This window comes from Lissotriton helveticus, chromosome 10 (assembly GCF_964261635.1).
Source record: "Lissotriton helveticus chromosome 10, aLisHel1.1, whole genome shotgun sequence".
NCBI lineage: Eukaryota > Metazoa > Chordata > Amphibia > Caudata > Salamandridae > Lissotriton > Lissotriton helveticus.
Window position 1 is genome coordinate 447,680,827 of NC_136071.1, and position 19,585 is coordinate 447,700,411.

The 19,585-nt window shown below is 47.1% G+C and overlaps 1 protein-coding gene across 2 annotated transcripts in view; it reads right to left on the reverse strand.

Annotated features, from left to right (window-relative positions):
* Nucleotides 1–19,585, reverse strand: part of LOC144784272 (uncharacterized) — a 491,196-nt gene that overhangs the window by 174,935 nt on the left and 296,676 nt on the right. For both annotated transcript variants that reach the window (XM_078662942.1, XM_078662941.1), the window contains one exon: nucleotides 13,945–14,058. In XM_078662942.1, coding sequence (XP_078519068.1) covers nucleotides 13,945–14,058 — 114 coding nt within the window. The remainder of the gene's footprint in view (nucleotides 1–13,944; nucleotides 14,059–19,585) is intronic.

The window sequence follows — 19,585 nt, forward strand, 5'->3', positions numbered from 1 at the left end:
GCACTTTTCCTCGCTTATGGTGGTAGAAAAGGCACATCGATCGTTGGTGCCACGCCCTGTCCCTGGTGCTCCTCCTAGGCCAATCATCGCCCGGCTCCTCAATTATAGGGACAGGGGTACGCCTCTTCGACTGGCATGGGAGATGGGCGAGACCACCTACCAAGGGATGGAAATTGCGTTGTATCCAGACTTTATTACTGCGGTGCAGCAGGCCAGGAGGGAGTTCCAGCCGGTCAAGAATAAACTGCAAGCGTTACAAATTCAGTACGCAAAGCTCTATCCAGCGAAATTACAGATCCACCATGGCAGCAAATGAATATGCTACTTACCAGTATGCATCTGTTCTTGGCATGTAGGGCTGCTGACATTCATATCTATAGCATAGATCGCCGCCTAGTGTTGGGTCCGGATGATTGCACATTGTTGTCCTGGAAGAGTCTTCGAAGTATCACGAGATAGGTGGCTCCTACCCTGGACTACAGTGCGCATGGGCATCGACTCCATCCCCAGATTGTTTTTAGCCATTGTGGCGAAGATGGAGTGTAACAGTGTGAGCGATGACCATGCTAAGAATAAGTGTAAAGTCTGCAGCCGCTACAGGCGCCGGGGAGGAGGGTGGGCGATATGAATGTCAGCAGCCCTACATGCCAAGAACAGATGCATACTGGTAAGTAGCATATTCAGTTCGAGGCATGTGGGCTGCTGAATTCATATCTATAGCATAGAATATATAGCAGTCCCACCATTAGCGGCGGCCGCCTGTGCCAGCTGCAGACGTTTGAAAAAGTGTCTTTAGAACAGCCTGCCCTACAGCTGCTTGCTGCTTGGAGTGCACATCTACACAGTAATGTTTTGTAAATGTGTGTGGGGTAGACCATGTGGCTGCTCTACAAATGTCTTCCAAAGGTATATTTCCAAGGAAAGCCATGGAGGCCCCCAACTTACGGGTGGAGTGGGCTCTTGGGGGGATCGTTAAAGTGCGCTTAGCCTTTTGATAGCAGATTTTAGTACACTTAACGATCCACCTGGCTATACCTGCTTTGGAAATGGGATTGCCCTTGTGTTGTGCTGCAAAGGCAACAAAGAGTTGTTTCGTCTTCCTAAAATCTTTGGTCCTATCAATGTAGTACATCAAAGCTCGTTTGACGTCAAGAGTGTGGAGCATTCTTTCAGCCACTGTCTCTGGATTTTGGAAGAACACAGGCAGTTCAATAGTTTGATTGACATGGAACTGTGAAACCACCTTTGTAAGAAATTTAGGGTTAGTGCGCAGCACCACCCGGTTGGAGTGAATTTGTATGAATGGCTCTTGTACAGTGAGCGCCTGGAGCTCACTAACACGTCGCAGTGACGTAATGGCTATTAGGAAAGCCACTTTCCATGTTAAGAACTGAATCTCGCATGAATGTAGAGGCTCAAAAGGTGGACCCATCAGTCGGGTGAGTACCACATTAAGATTCCATTCAGGAGCAGGTGGGGTCCTGGGAGGAATGACTCGTTTGAGCCCCTCTAGAAAAGCTTTAATGGCAGGCACTCGGAAAAGAGAGAGATGCTGCCTGGTTTGGAGATAAGCCGCTATGGCGGATAAATGTATCCGAATGGAAGCATATGCCAGATTGCATTTGTAAAGATGCAACAGATAACAAATGATGTTGTGCGTGGACGCGTCCAGCGGGTCAATGTGGTGGTCCACGCAATAAATGGCAAACCGCTTCCATTTGGCTGCGTAGCATGCTCTGGTGGTGGGCTTCCTTGCCTCCCGTATGATATCCAAGCAGGCAGGAGGTAAGTTGAGGTAGCCAAACTCTAAGACCTCAGGAGCCAGATCGCCAGGTTGAGCTGTTGCGGATCTGGGTGCTGAATGTCGCCATGGCTCTGCGTCAAAAGTCTGGGTGTGAGGTGCAGCCTTTGATGCGGTACCACGGAAAGTTCTAGAAACGTGGTGTACCATGGTTGGCGGGCCCACGTTGGAGCAACCAGGATGAGCGTCATCGAGTGTTGCTTTAGCTTTCGTTCCACCAGCGGTATTAGAGGTGCTGGGGGAAAAGCGTACGCAAATTTGCCTGACCAGTTCATCCATATCGCATTGCCCTGCGACTGTGGGTGCGGGAACCTGGCGGCAAAGCTTTGGCATTTGGCGTTTTCCCGAGTGGCGAACAGGTCTATCTCTGGATGACCCCATTGCTGGCAGTACGGGCGGAGTACTGATGGATGTATCTCCCACTCGTGCATTTGGTGGCTGTACCTGCTGAGCAGATCCGCCATCTGATTGTCCTTGCCTGGGAGGTGTTCCGCCATGAGGAAGATGTTCCTGTGAATGGCCCACTTCCACATGTTCTGAGCCAGATGAGACAACTGTGGAGAGTGTGTACCTCCCTGCTTCTGAATGTAGTACATGGCCGTCATGTTGTCCGTCCGGATCAAAACGACCTTGTTGCACAGATGTACCTTGAATGCCTTCATTGCCATGAAGATTGCCATCAGCTCTAGGTGGTTGATGTGCATTTTCTTTTGCTGCGTTGTCCATAGTCCCTGCACTGTGTAGTGGAGTACATGAGCTCCCCAACCCTGGAGAGATGCGTCCGTCGTTAGGATGATCTGTCGCATAGGCTCCTGGAACGGTCGGCCCTTGCAAATGTTGTGTGGATTCCACCAATGCAGAGTTTTGTATGCCCGACCGGTCACCAACACTAGGTCTTTCAACTGTCCATGAGCCTGATTCCACTGACGTGCTAAGCACTCTTGAAGCAGACGCATATGTAGTCTGGCATGCGGGACTATGAACATGCAGGAGGCCATCATGCCTATCAACTGCATGAACACTCGTGCTGGAAGCGAGTGCTGCGGTTTGAATTTTTGTATCAACAATTGAATGCTGTTGATCCTCACAGAATTTGGCTGCGCTGTGGCCGCCAGAGTGTTTATAGTCGCGCCCAGATACTGCCGCACATGGGCGGGCTGAAGGTGTGACTTCGGATAATTCAGTGAGGACCCCAGATCGTGAAGAAGGTGAATGGTGTGGGACATGTTGGCAGCGCACTGGTGGGCCGACTGTGCTTGGACAAGCCAGTCGTCCAGATAAGGGTATACGTGAAATATTTGTCTCCTGAGGTGCGCAGCCACTGTCGCCAGGCATTTTGTGAACACCCTGGGCGCTGTGGTAACTCCGAAAGGGAGGACCTTGAATTGGTAATGCTGATTCTGAATGGTGAATCTGAGGTATTTTCTGTGTGACGGATGTAGTGGAATGTGAAAATATGCATCTTTTAGATCTAATGTTGCGAGGAAATCCCCATGGCTGAGCAACGGAAGAACCTGCTGCAGAGTTAGCATGTGAAAGTGTTCTGATAGAATGTACTGGTTTAGGGGCCTGAGGTCCAGTATGGGTCGCAAGGACCCGTCCTTCTTTGGGATCAAGAAGTACAGGAAGTACACTCCCGAGCCTCTTTGTTCCAGTGGCACGAGCTCGATTGCCCCTTTTTGCAGCATGACGAGCACCTCTTGCTGCAATAAGTGCAAATGCTCTGTTGACATAGGACGGTGCCTTGGGGGGATGTTGGGTGGAGTGGATGTTAACTCCAGACAATAACCGTACTGTTTCCTGACCCACCTGTCTGTGGTGATGGATTTCCAGACTGGCAGGAACTGTTGGAGTCTCCCCCCGACAGGTGTTGTATGGTCGGGGGGCAGTGACAAGGCGTCACTGTTTGTTGGCTGCGGAGGATCGGGAGTTGTTGTTTTCACGACCTCTGCCCTTGGTGCTGTTGCCGCGATAACCGCCTCTGCCCTGCTTGTTGTAAGAGGTTTGTGCACCACCTTTAGTGTACTGTGTTTGCTGGGACATCTGGCCTCTGGAAACACCTCTATTGCCTGAGCGACGAAAAGTACTACCCCTGAACTGCTGGGACTGAAGAGCCCCCATAGACTTTGCAGTCTCGGTGTCTTTTTTGATTTTTTCCAGGGTGGTGTCCACCTCCGGGCCAAATAAGTGGTCAGGGTTGACAGGTTGATTGAGGATGGTGGTTTGTATCTCCGGCTTGAACCCGGAGATTCTGAGCCAGGCCTGACGCCGCAACATTACACTGGTGTTAATGGCCCTGACCGCGGTGTCCGCTGCGTCCAGTGCACACTTAATTGAAACATTTGAGATGAGCTTCCCTTCTTGAATGAGCATCTCCGCTGCCTCCTTATACTCATCTGGCAAGTGTTGTAAGAGTGTTTCAAGGGTATCATAGTGTGCCCTGTCATATCTGGCCAAGAGTGCCTGCGTGTTAGAAATACGCCAGATATTGGCCGCTTGAGCTGCCACCCTCTTCCCTGATGCTTCGAGCACTTTAGACTCCTTGTCAGGGGGAGGAACATCACCAGTAGTCTGTGAATTTGCCCTCTTCCGGGCATTAGAAACAACCAGGGAGTCCAACGGCAACTGGCCCCTGATGTAGGTAGGGTCGCCAGGTGCCAGCTTGTACTTTTTCTCAATTCTGGGGTTTATAACCCTTGCACGTGTGGGTTCTTTAAAAATGTCTGGAGCATGTTTCAAGACCCCCTTTAGCATTGGCAGAGTCTTGACAGTCTTTTCAGAGGTGGAAAAGGTATCAAACAGAAAGTCCACTTCAATAGGGTCAGCATGCAGCTGGACGTCGTGATTTTTTCCTGCCCTCCCAATCAGTGCATTAAATGCTGCAGAATCCTCAGTGGGGGAGGTTTTGACAGCATATACTTGAGTGTCCTGGGCAGTTTGTGGATCCCCTGGGTCTGCAGCATCTGTCCATGTGTCGTGCTGATCTTCAGGATCAGTGTCAGCAGGGTAGTTGTACTCGTCGTAGTCACCTTCCTCAGCCTCCACATCCGAGTAAGTGGGCGAGAGAGGAGCAGTGTCCTGAGCACGTGGATTAATCAGTTCTACAAGAACTGGGGAATCCGTGGAATCCTTTTTCTTTTTCAAAGGAATTGTGTAGGACTCCATAGGCTGTGCTGGCGTGATCTTGCGCTTGTAAATGGACAGTTTACCGGTGTTGGCGTCGATAAACTGTTCCGACTGGTCCTCGAGTAGGGGTTGTCGATACGTCGTGCCTACAACAGCAGGGGTAGGCTTCGGCCCGGTGGAGACCGTTATGGACGGCTCGACGACCTGCTTGGGCGCGAACTCCTTTGGCGCCACTTTCGGCGGCAGCGTGAACCGAATCGGCGCCGGCGACTTGTGTGGTTTGGAGGCTGGCTTCAGTGTGGAAGTATCCTTCGGATCGACCGCGGAAGCCTTGTCCTTAATGCGCTGCAACGAGTCCGACACCTGCTTCGTGAAGGATGCGGACGGTTTCGTCGACTCAACAGGCGCCTTCGAGCCACCACCACGTGGTGACTCGAGGGTAGTGGTACTCTTGGCCTTTTCGGACCGACGGGTTGGATCGACAGCTTTCTGAGCTCCGAGTCCCTTGACGGTGTCGACGGCCTTTGGCGCCGACGGTTTTGGGTCGGCGGCTTTGACAAGCGTTTTCGGTGCCCCAGTCTTGAGTGACTTCACCGATTCGACAACCTTCTTCGGTTTCGTTTGCACCGACATGTCCGAAGACGCAGAGCCGACCAAGGCGACAGACGTTTTCTGTGTCGATGGCGCCTCCATCCCTTTCGATTTGGTCGAGACCAAAGCTTTCTCTTTTGGTTTCGATTTGAGGAATGGCGGCTGCGTAGAAGTGTCTGTCGAGACCGATGCTTTTCCTTTCGGTTTCGATTTGACTGATGGCGGCTCCGCAGAAGTGTCCGTAGTCGGGCCCGGAGGCGAGACCGTGGATTTAGGGGTAAGATCTTGTGTAAGGCCATGTGGCGATCCCTCGACCTGAGCCTTAGTCAATGTCCGAACGGGGCATAGCTCTTCGCCTGAGCTATCTTCCGTGGCCCCATCGTCGTCTCCTACCTCGTCAACGTCTTCTGTATCGAGCATTTCTACGTCTGCGTCATAGTTGGAGTCGATCTCTGCCGCTGGGATGGAAAGCGGCTCCTGAACTTCCTGCTCGTCTGCTTCTTCTCCCTCGGTATCGAAAATGTTCACCGGGTCAGGTGCCGTCTGCTGGGCCTCCTGGCGCGCCACGCGCCGAAGTCGAATCGTCTTCTTGGAGCGAAAACGAGAACAAGCCATACAGTTGGCTTCATCGTGGTCTGGCGACAGGCACTTGTTGCACACCGGGTGGACGTCGATGTGGGGATACTTGGAGTTACACACGGGGCACCTCTTGAACGGGCTCCGTTCCATGATGCGTCGTCGAATAAGTCTTGTTGCGTTGACTGGGCCTCGAGCACCGAAGAGCCACGCGACTCCTCTGGATGTCCGACTCGGGAACTGAGCCGGAACAGAGCTGGGCACCGAACGCAATAACAATACCGACGATAGAGGAAAGGCCTGCGGGCCGAAAAGAGAGTTTTTATCGAATTCGAACTGGAGTGATCAAATAGGCATCCGAACCCAATGGCGGAAAAAAATGATCTGGGGATGGAGTCGATGCCCGTGCGCACTGTAGTCCAGGGGAGGAGCCACCTATCTCGTGATACTTCGAAGACTCTTCCAGGACAACAATGTGCAATCATCCGGACCCAACACTAGGCGGCGATCTATGCTATAGATATGAATTCAGCAGCCCACATGCCTCGAACCCAAGAATCTTCACCACACCTAAAGATGCCTTGCAGTTTGTCAAACAACTGGAACTTAAGGACAAGGCCAAAAACACCGAGGCAGTGTCTGATGCTGAAGACTGATGAGTTTATAGGATATGCTGTTGTATATCTTGTGTTTTGACATATGATTCCTTGACATTGTTGTAATATGTGTACTAACAAATTCATTTTTTACTTTAGCATCGTGTCAGTGCTCTATATTGTAGGGTTGAATGCCCATTGTGTCAGGACATGTTGGAGATGTCTTACAAGGGCGCATTGTTGGCTATGCTGCCGCCTTGGATCGACTGTTACCTGATAATTTTTGTTGGACCGACTCCTTCGGGAGGGGGTGTTGCACTGCATCCATGTGTACTCATTCTGTCTAGTTTTCACTTTTTCATGGAGGGGTGCTATAGTATGGGTTGTTGAATATTGTACTCAGCATGGTTTGGGAGGGCGTTCTCTTCTGTATGGTCTTTTTTATGCAGGTGCGTAATCATTCTTTTGGATGTGTGAGGGTATGTCATTAGACAGTAGCCCCGACCTCCCCTCTTTTTCTTGAGGGGATCAATGGGCCACTGGTGTCCTTCCTGAGGTAGTACCCCAAGATGTTTTGTGTTGAGGGAGGGATTGGTGAGCACCCCGGTGGCTCACGGTGGGTGGGACAGTTCTGGGTTCTGTGCTTCTGGTCACATGGCTGGGGTGGTTTTGGCATGTATGGAGCTGTGGGGGGGTATGTGGGGATATGGGGATGTCCTTGGCATGGTTTTGGTGCTAGGGTGGGAGGGAGGGGTTTGTTGCAGGTGTTTTTTTAAGTGCAGCTGTGACACTTGGATTGTTAATGTGCTGTCTCATACATCTGGTGGTGCGTATTATGATTCTTTATCCTATGTGCTGATTCCGTATGGCATACGGTGGAGGGGGCAGGGTTAATCACTTGGATAACATGGAATATCAGGGTGTTAAATAACCCGAAAAAAAACAGGCAGGTCCTGGCATATTTGGACCGGCACAATGTTCAAGTTGCGTTTCTTCAAGAGATTCATCTCGGGCAACATGCGGCCTTGGAGGTGGCTAAAAGGTGGGCTGGGGCACGCTTTGCCTCTTCCTACTCATCGTAGGCAAGGGGAGTGATGATATTAGTTAAAAAGACCATTCATTTTGAAAGTTGCTATGAAGAGATTGATGGCGAAGGTCGGTATATTATTGTACATGGGAGATTATGTGGCACTTTTATCACAATGGTGAATGTTTACAGTCCGAATGTAGATGATCCGGAGTTCTTTCTAATACTGTGGAACAAAGTTTATAAGCTACCACCGTCTGCCATAATTTGTGGGGGGGATTTCAATGTGGTGCTCAATCAAGGGCTGGATCGGTAAGCGAGACTGTCTGTGGCTGTTTAAAAAGGCTGTGCAAGCTGTACATGATGGTATGAATGACCTGGGACTTCTTGATGTGTGGCAGCTGCGACATCCTGGGGAAAAGGAGGGAACATGCTATACATATGTACATAACACCTGGTCCCGATTGGATTTCTGGCTTGTGACGTGTGATGTAAATACATGGGTGTCCCGGGTGGCACATCTGCCCCGAACCCTATCCGATAATGCACCGGTGTTGCTTGTGGTGCAGGTGCCCACATATGCTCCGGCCCCGTTCCACTGGAAATTGCGGCCCTCGGCTTCACTAGATCCAGTGTTTAAAGAAGGTGTTCGTGAAGTTTGGAGAATTATTTTGTTGATAACACTGGCTCGGTGCAGAGTAAGGGCACTCTGTGGGAGACCTTTAAAGTTACTATCCGGGGAACATGTATTGGCCTGCGGGCGGGTGAACTTAAGTCTTTGCGCGGATCCATGAAGCGGTTGGAGCACAATTTGGTGCGGGTGGAGCGGCAGTATGAGCTGACACATGATAGTACGATTTTGGCTGATATACGGTCGCGGGTCACTGAATATAACGAGTTGGCAGATCAGGCGGTGAGACATTTATCGAACCATAGTAAAGCTAGATACTATGGTGAGGGTGGGCGCCCGGGGCTGGTAGGATTCTGGAACCTTGGGCACGGTACTGTACAGTGCAGGGGATTACGGAAGGTGACACTACTCATTCTGACTCAGACGGTATCCTTGCCCAATTTGTTAAACATTACTCGGATATGTATGGGAGCAGGCAGACGGCTGGTGAGAAAGACATTTCCCAATATTTGGATGATGTGGCTTTGGTTTGGTTGTCTAAAGCAGTGTTTCCCAAACTGGGGTCCGCTGACCCCCAGGGGTCCGTGACACATTCCCAGGGGGTCCGTAGGCAGAAGATTTAAAAGCACAGCAACATTTCCTGTATAATTAGCAGCTTTCGAGCAACAATAAAAGTGTCAAGATGATGCCAGTGATTAATGTACCTGCTGGAGAGAGATGAGTTTTGTTCATTGGCATGTTTGACTTAACTAATATAGCACAGAGGGTTAATATGCCTACTGCAAAGCATGTGTAACATGCATTTTAAAAAGGTGTATTTTATGTGCATAGGTCTGTGGTTACTGCTTTTGTCACAGAGATTCTTTTGTGTGTGTGCACTTCATAAGTGACAATCGTAATCTAGCAGAGGGACCTATAAACTGTCATCACAGAGCTGCTTGCAAACTGCATGGCACCAGTTAGTAACATGTTTTTTCCCAGTCATTCATTATCCTGATGCTGCAAAAAAACTGATTTGCATGTAAGATTCATTGTCTCTATATGTGTGTGATGTAAAGTGCTGACATCCTACAATGGTATGAGAGATGCTGTAAAACAAATGAAATACATGTGACAGACGGGCTATTCCTTCAATATAAAATACTAAGGGCCAGATGTACGACCCGTTTTTATTTGCGCAAACGGGTTCGCAAACCGGTTTGCGCATGCAAAAGTCTATTGGGCCATGTACATAGCCTATTTCGCAAGTCACAGTTTTTTTGTGACTCGTTAAATAGATTTTGCAACTTGCTATTTGGAAGAGGCATTCCCTTCCAAATAGCGAGTCTCAAAACCATGTACAAATGTTTTGCGACTGCAATTGCGGTCGCAAAACACTCTCAATTACCACCTACTTCAAGTAGATGGTAATGCATTCGCAAATGGGAAGGGGTCCCCAGGGGACCCGTCCCCTTTGCAAATGCATGCAAAATTATTTTTTATGGGCAGGCAGTGGTCCCAGGGACCACTGCCTGCCCTTAGAAAATGATACAAAAATGTTTCATTTTCTTTTTTTTTTAAATGCATGGAAAACGGTCTGCATATTTTTTTTTAAAACTGCTTTCTTTAAAAGCAGTCCCAGACATGGTGGTCTGTTGAGCCCAGCAGGCCACCATCCCTAGGAGGGCTGGCATTCACAATGGGCTCGCAAATTGCGAGTGGCTCATTAATATTAATGAGCCTCGCAATCCCAAACAGTGTTAAACACACTGTTGTACATTTCATTTAGCGACTTGGGATTTGCCACTCGCAATGTGTTACCAATTGTGAGGCCCTAAATGAAATGGTTGTACATCTGGCCCAAAAATCCTTTGTACTTTGTTTTATGTGCACACGTGTTATTTTTCAAATTACTGTTTTAATATTTGAAATTTCAATCATACAACTTGCTTGGGGGTCCCCGGCTTCCAGCGGTGACTCAATGGGGGTCCTCAGGAGTCAAAAGTTTGGGAACCACTGGTCTAAAGGACAACAAGATTTCCTGATGCATCCACTGAAATTAAAGATGCTATTTCGTCCCTGCCCAATGGGAAGGCAGCGGGCACCGATGGGCTACCGTCCGAGTTTTATAAGGAATATGCTGAAGTGTTACTGCCTCATTTAACGGCCATGTACGATGAGGCCTTTGAACAACAACGGCTACCTGACTCTCTTCGTGAGGCTCTGATTGTAGCATTGCTAAAACCAGGCAAACCACCGGATCAGTGTGAGTCTTACAGGCCACTCTCACTTATGAAAACTGATATTAGAATTTTAGCAAAGCTTTTGGCGACCCGGCTGCGTCTGTTGTTAACTGTTATGGTGCTTCCAGATCAGTCTGGATTCATTCCTTCCCACTCCACTGCACATAATTTGAGGGCACTGTTTGAGGTCATGCATCTTTTGAACCCTGAACTACCGGCTGCCGCAATCCTTCTGGATGCCGCTAAGGCCTTTGATTCTGTAGCCTGGACCTATATGTTTGCTGTGATGCACAGAATGTGGGTGCCTTTCCTTTTCACTAGTTGGATTAAGCTTCTGTACATGGATCCGGTGGCCAGGGTGCGCATAAATGGACACACGTCGGAGATGTTTCCGATTAAGCGGGGTGCCAGGCAAGGATGTCCGCTGTCGCCATTGCTTTTTACGGTGGTATTGGAACCGCTGGCGTGTATTCTGCGGCAGAGGCATGCAGGGTCTGCATTGAGATTTCACCAAAGACCATTGGCTGTATCCATGTATGCTGATGACATGGTTCTGTATGTGAGGGAGCCAGCTCAACATCTAGAACAGGTCATTAGAGAATACATTTGTTTTGAGTGGTACTCGGGGCTGGCCATCAACTGGAATAAATCTATAATATTCTCTCTTACTGACTACACTCAGCCGTTTGTGTTGAATTACCCTTTGGAGTGGGCTACGGAATCTGTAAAATATCTTGGGAGTGTGGATGCATAGGGATCCTCAGGTTATTAAGCGGGTAAATTATGGTATGGCGATCTCGAAACTGGAAGATCAGGTGGCTCGATGGATTCGCCTACCCCTCACATTCGCTGATAGGGTTGCATGAATTAAAATGGTGGTAGTGCCCAAATTTTTATATTTATTTGCAAATGTACCTATTGTGTTGAAGCAGCATTTTTTTACTACATTACGCTCACTGTTGATCAGTCTGGCCTGGGGGGGCAAGAAATCCCGCATTGGTTGGGACGCTTTGACGAAGCCGTATGCTATGGGCGGATTTGCAGTGCCAAACATGCACTTGTATTATTTATGTGCTACGGCACAATTTGCTTATTATTGGCGGAATGCGCCACCCTTCACACTGCATGTAGCGGTGGAAGCTGGCGCGGTACACCCTTTGCCGGCTATGCTGGTCAATCCATATTCTGTGTTCGAACGGGATGAGGTGGATACGGTTGGGTGCACAGCTTGGGCGTGGTGTGTGCTGGGGCGGCGGACGAAGCGGCTTCCGCTGTACGCGCCGGCTATGCCGTTACTTCATCATGCTGCGCTATCTGTAACAGGGGAAGCAGGTGCTCTTAAAGTGTTACAAGCCGCAAGGGTACTGACCATGGGTGATGCATTTACGGGTGGGACATTTATCTCCCTGCAGGATTTTCTGAAAGATGGGGTGAATGAGGTTATGTCCACCTTTACCTATGCAAGGCTTCACTCTGCTATGCAAAGCTTATATTCATGCTTTCCTGAGGAGCTTTCAGTGTTGGGGGCCTTGCAGCTCATATACACTACGCAAACCCAGACCAAACTAGTTTCACGCTTGTACCACCTCTCACAACTTGATGAAGGTGTGGGTCTGCAAGCCTCTAGGGCTATATGGGATGCGTGCCTAACACAGCCGCTGACGGATGATGAATGGAAAGAAAGTTGTAGAATGACCGGGAGTTTTGCAGTCAATGGAAATGTTAGGTTTCTTCATTACAAATATCTGCATCAGTTATATTATACTCCCGTGCAACTATATAGGTACGTTTTGAGGGACTCGCCTTGTTGTAAAGGCTGTGGAATGGATAGTGCAGATTTTCTGCACTTGGCATGGACCTGCCCCAGAATTACTGCTTTTTGGGTTGAAGTGACAACAGTGCTGACTGAAATGGTGGGTGTTCAGATTGTCAATGATGTGAAGCTGTGCCTATTGGGAAATGTCTCCAAGCTTCCGCCAGGTGTGCGTAAACTGGTGGCTAAACGCAGAGTAGCCTTAACCTGGGACGGTAAGCCTGTACCACTCATAAATCAATGGCTGCATGATATTGCCTATTACCAAGTGTATCAAGACCCCCGGATGTGTGGGGACCGTATACTTCCTACATGTTGACCCGGTCGGAGGACGATTGAGCATTGTGCTAGGTACACGGTATTAATGATGAGCTGCCTGAACATCCTGATTTCATGTTTTTTAATCAAACAATGTAATGATTCCCCTTGCTACTACGGATCTGTATGTGATATCGCTTGAATGTATGATGATCAGCTGCACTTTATGTATTTTTTTTTGTTACCTCTTTGTTTGAAAATTTATAAATAAAATAATAAAAAATAAAAAAATAAAACATCCGAGCCAGAGGACTCTGACAGGAACGCATCTTCATAATCGACACCGGACACACCCGGCTACTGCAGAGTTTCCTCCTCGCCTTCTCCGAAGATATCTGGATTGGCTTTATCTTCTTGGCGTTGCGCCATTGTAGCTGAGACAATGTGATACGCCTGGTGGCTGCGAAGTGTCTTTTTGTTTTGGACTGGAAGGCACGCAGTGCAGTATTCCTCTTGGTGTTCACAGGTCAGACACAGGTTACAAAGTTTGTGCAAGTCAGTCCAGGAATACTTTGCATGGCAAGATGGGCAGAACCAATAACGAGTCCTTTCCATCACGCAGTCATTCTCATCTGTTGAGGGTGATGGAGTTGAAGAAGCAGAACCCTGATGTGGAAGTTTGTCAATCTTGAAGAAAGAGCAGTGTCAAAGTAGCACCTGATGGGAGACAGATGAAAAAGTAGGGTTGCTTGTACCAATGAGGAATGGTGGCGAAGGTCCAGCGAGAGTATCAAGTGGCATTGAACTGGAGCTGCTGAATACACATCTGAACACGACGTCGAAAAAAAACAATCTGATTATGGCACTGATGCCATTGCGCCTTGTCTACAATAGGTGGAGTCACTACACCTCGTGACTCGAAAATACTTCTTCGAACAAAAACAAGCTGCACACGTATGAGCCCTAGAAAAGAAGGCAGGTGTATGCACAGCATGTGTATCTACAGCTACACATGCCATGAACATACAGGTTCCTCACGGTCTGTGTGTGCATCATCTCATAGATAAGAACTAGGTAGCATAACAGAGTCAGCTTAACACTGCTGTTAATGTAAATGGTGGACCTACAAGTATAGTTACTTGGTCACTACGGCTAGACATTTTTTTATTTTTTTTTAGAGTTCAAGGACTGGCCTATAGTAATACTGTTTTAGCCACATACCACAAAATGAATGATGCAATAGTGAGAGCCTTGAAAATTGGAGGCAATATATCCACTACAGAGGGACTTGTTTCTAACTGACCTTGTATGTAGAACTGGGAGAAGCCACAGGAACAGTTGACATTCACAAATGTGCTTAGAGTGGCCCGCATCTCTTCTTGATTATTGCTAAGAACTGGAAACCGATCGGTGCAACCTGTGAGAGAAGAAGGTGAGAGAAAGAGAAAGACTTAAGCAGAATTGGGATGGTGTGAAGAGGCGAGGTAAGCATGAGGCTGGAATAAGCCCAGATTTTGCAAAAAGACAAACGTGTTGAGAAAGAACATACACAAAGGCACATTACAAAATTGATAGAAGAAAAGAAATACTGAACAAGAATGAAATGGCAAAACCTTGAGAAATAAATGGCAAAACCGTGCTAATATACAAGTGGGAGAACATATAAAGCAGAAAAGCACACAAAAGTTGGAAAATCGACAAGGCCGAAAGCACACAAAAAAACAATTCAACAAAAAAAGTGACACCAGCCTGAAATGTAGGACACAACAGAGCTCTTCACCAGTTTCAATACAGGAAAGACATGGATGCACCATATCAAGCATAAAACGGTTCCCACAAGCAACGAAACCTAACTAACCAATAAGATTAAATATAAAGTGGTCTTGTTTTAAACGGGAGTTTCCTCACAGCAGTACTTGCAAGAAAGAAGAAATATTAGAACTGTCAGAAATATGGTAGAATGGGGATAAGAGGCTAAAACACAAATAAAAAGGTGCAAGGAACAAAGATACAAAACAAAATACAGACTACAAAGAGAGAGAGGATGGTTACAAAACACAGTCACAAGAGAGAACAAACAATATAGAGAGGTATTTATGACACAGGTATGACGGGAACGGAAATGCAAGTAAAACTAGTAGAAGTGTCAAGAAGGAAACGCTGTAGAAAGTAAATGTTGGAATGGGCATCAGAAAAATTGGATCCGCTTGGAAACTAAAAATGCTTGTTATGTTATGTTATGTTATTCGGAACTTGTTAAGCGCACGGTCACCCTAAGGTTTCATGGCGCTGGGGGGAGACAGATGGTAAAGAAGTGGTCTAACCGTGCGCTTGCTTGAATAACCAGGTCTTAAGAGCACCCCTGAATTTCAGCAGGTTAGTGCAGGACCGGAGGGACAGGGGGAAGCTGTTCCAGGCTTGCCTCATAATCCCACCTTTACTCAGCTTTCAGGACAGATAATTACAGAAAAATGATTCTGCTAATATATTTAATGACCCAATTTAGTAATACATTATTATAATTATGACAGTTCTTGTGTGACACATATTAACGGGATCCCTTGGCTTCAGGTAGAGAAGCATTAATGTGGACCCATTTCCCATTCTTCTACTTTAAAATAGCCTCTTGATGGGTCACTTAATCCCTGCATAGCCAACTAAAGAGAGGAGTTTGCAGCCAGTGGAGGCAATGTTAGTGATCAAATGTTGACCATGCCATGCACAGTAAGAGCTCATTGACAAAGGTGGCAACACATCTGGGAAAACAAAGTATACCTGCAATAAAATCAATGCAGGGAATGCGTTGTGCAAACGTCCTATTATGAATGGTAGCAACCTTATTCTTGTCATAGTAATCTTGTTACAGGTGAGATGGTGGTGTGGGGAAGAGAGTACCTAACCAGCAAACTACAAGACAAAAAGGGATACAATAGTGTGAAGCCTGTTCTTTAGGTTGTAGAGCAATCAGTAGTTTTGTGGCAGTATCCCTAGCTGTTATTTACAAGTGTTATGTACTGCTGCCCTCTAACCAAGATATTAAATTCAGACACTTAACTCACCAGGGGATTTCAAGCAGTGAGGCTAACTCTAAAAGGTGGTACATGATTAGAAAACAGTACTGTAATAACACAATAAGTGCAATATCTGGTTTGCTCTATTACTTCCAAAATTGACAAGCAGGTGTCACAGAGCATCTAAGATTATACACAGAAATAAAGCCAGATAGTACTAACAACTTCTGTGGCCAAAATGTGATTCCAAACATTTTGATAGCATTTATATGCCAGCGTTAGACTTCTAGCATGGAGTCCTTTGGACAATTGTATCTTATGTAAACACTGGGCGTTCCTATCAGGCTCTTGGAGTTCTCCACACCTATACTGGATATCCTAGTCCCGCCCAACTACTGTATCATTAGACTTGACAGGGCCATAAAGACAGGCGGTGGAATTGCCTGCATCTACAGAAGCAACCTCTCAGTCTCCAAAGTGGCCGTCCCCTCTCTTACTTCCTGTGAATACCTTTGCCTCGATATCATCAGCGAAAGCAAACCGGTATGCTCACTACACATTATATACCACCCACCTGGGGACAATCTCTCCTTCGTCCAACAACTCATGGACACAATTACAGCCAACTCAGGACGGCAGCACACCCAAATTTTCCTTGGCGACTACAATCTCCACTGGAATGACAGCAATGACGCAGTGGTAAACAGCCTCAAAAGCTTTCTCAACGCATCTGATCTCAACCAAATATGCAATAACCCGACCCATAAGAGAGGTTCAACCCTTGACCTTATCATCTCCAAAGAGGGCGCTATTCAACTGGAATCAATCCAACCGTGTGACTGGTCAGATCACTACATTGTCTCCTTCCTCATCAAGGAAAAAATCAGACTTAACTCAGTTCAACCCCCTAAGCACAAAGTGTGGAAAAGAGACTTGAAGAAACTCAATCCAAACTCCCTACCGCCGAACAGCTGCATTCGCCTACTTCCCCCTCCCGGCGTATCAGACGTTCATCTTCTGACTGACTACTATCTCAATACTATGTCCACAATAATCAATGAGGCGGCGCCCATGCAACTGAAAAGAGTCTCGTCCAAGAAGACTTCCAACCCATGGTATGACGGTAGCCTCAATGAGGATAGACGAGCCATGCGAATGGCAGAGCGCACCTGGAGATCAGCCCCTTCTGCAGTGCACCTAAAAAGTCTAAAGATACAGAGAAACGCCTACTTCAGGAAAATAAAGCGCTCAAAAAGAAACTTCTTCAGCCTCCAACTCGCCCAAGCTAAAAACCGTCCAAAAAAACTGTCTGAGTTAGTCAGAACACAATGCAAAGAGCAACCCCAGACACCCAGCCCTATGGGCGATACCCCTTCCTGCGAAGACTTCTCTGCCTTCTTTATCCAAAAAACTGAGAGAATAAGAAGCGATCTCCTCAAGGACGCTATCCTGTACTCCAACCCCCGACACACAGCAGTGCCTCAACCAAAGAACAATGCTACTTGGTCAGCCTTTGACACCTACTCCGAAGAGGAAATTGGCAGACTGCTCAACACCTTGAAACCTTCCAATCACCTCTCCGACCCCCTTCCTGCTAACGCTGTAAAGGACTTTTCTCCTTGGCTTCTCCCACTCTGGTCAAAGATTATCAATAGCTCTCTTCAACAAGGATCCATCCCCAACGCCCTCAAAGTAGGGCAAGTCACTCCGCTACTGAAAAAACCAACAGCAGACCCCACTGATCTAAACAATTACCGCCCTATTACAAACATTCCCACTCTCGCTAAACTGCTGGAAAAATGTGTACAGCAACAACTGACTAAACACATAGATAAGTTTGATCTCCTAAACGCTCATCAGTCAGGCTTCCGAGCAGGGCACAGCACCGAAACTGCCATGACCCACATAGTGGACGATGCCCTCCAAATCCTAGACCAAAACGACACCTGCCTCCTCATCCTTCTGGATCTCTCCGCAGCATTCGATACAGTTAAACATGAGAACCTACTCGAACTGTTAAACACAAGAATGGGCATATCTGGGACTGTTCTAAAGTGGTTCACCTCATTCCTACACAACCGAACACAAAGATTCAAAAGCAACAACCTGCTGTCCTCTTCGGTACCTGTATCGCTAGGTGTCCCTCAAGGATCCTCCCTCTCCCCAACACTGTTCAACCTAGTTATGGAACCTCTCACTACATTGCTACAGGCATCTAATGTGCACTTTCACATGTATGCCGACGACACCCAACTTTATCTCAAAATACAATCTCTCAAGGACATCATGCTTCTGAACACCACAATCAGAAACACCCAATCCTGGCTTTCTGAGAACCACCTCAAACTCAATGCTCTGAAGACCGAGTTCCTCCTGATCTCACCTCCCGCTAAAATATCCACGGCTCAAACATGGCTTAAGCACTTAACGGCTCTAAATGTACAGCCCATCGTAGTTGACTCCGCAAAATCTTTAGGCATAACACTGGACACCAATCTCAACATGCAGCAGCACATCAGCAAGGCAACCAAAGGAGCGAACTTTCAAATCAATACCCTGAGGAAACTCAAACCCTTCCTTCCTGCCAAAGACTTCCAAACTGCAGTACAATCTATAGTCATCCCGCACATAGATTACGGTAGCACCGCCCTCTGCGGGCTCCCCCTAACTACAACGGCACCCCTAAGAGCGTCCCTTAACGCCGCAGCGAGACTCGTCACTGGCTCAAAAAAACACTCGCACATCTCCCCGGACTTTAAATCACTGAAATGGCTACCTTTTGAAGCCAGAATACAACTGAAAATCGCTTGCATGACACACAAGGCTGTGCACCGGAATTCACCCGCCTATCTCACTCAAAAGCTGACAATCTCGGGCGGCTCCCGAACTACTAGAGGCACAAACAATCTTTTGCTGAAACCTCGAAGATTTCGGAAGGAAAAAACTTATAAACGCTCCTTTTCAGGAATGGCACCCAGGATCTGGAACTCACTCCCTCCGGAAACAAGGCTCATCTCCTCCGAAACAATATTTAAGAGGGAAGTTAAAGCGATCCTCATGGCAAAATACACATGATCTATTGCTCCGTATCACTCATGAATCTGCCTTGCAAGTCCTTCCCGACCCTGGTCTACTGTGCCACCCGTGTTTTCTAATTACTTAACTGTATACGCTCATTCTTTGTATTTTGTTATAATGTTTAATGCACATGGCTGATTATGTATATTGTTATATTGTTATATTATTGACGCACCTGGTTGACTTTGCACACTTTACCCTCTCCATCTCAACGTTCCTTACTACTCTCGCACCTGTGGGACTATACACCCTGCTCACACCTACCTCAACCTAACTGTATACGCTCACTCTTTGTATTTTGTTATAATGTTTGATGCACTTGGTTGATTATGTATATTGTTATATTATTGACGCACCTGGTTGACTTTGCACACTTTACCCTCTCCTTCTCAACGTACCTTACTACTCTCGCACCTGTGGGACTATACACCCTGCTCACACCTACCTCAACTGTTCCCTCCTTTAAACTCTAAATATTCTAAACACGTTTAAGCAGGTATATGCTCCTTATTATTGCACTTTATACTATTGACGCATTTGTCTGTCTATACACTGTGTACCGACACTACCTCACCTGTTATCTATGTCCTTTATCCCACCTATGTAACTTGCACCTTGTACCTAACTACCTCATATATTCTAACTGACCTTGTATGTAGAACTCATATATTACTCTGTATATACGCTTTATTACTTTGTATTTTTTACCCCCATGCCCTTGTAAAGCGCTCTGATATCTGCAAAGATCCTGTTCGCGCTATATAAAACTTTCAAAATAAAAAATAAAAAAATTATACTACAATCTTTTTTCATCTGAGCCAGTCAATGGAACAAAGATGCCGTGCATAATGCAAC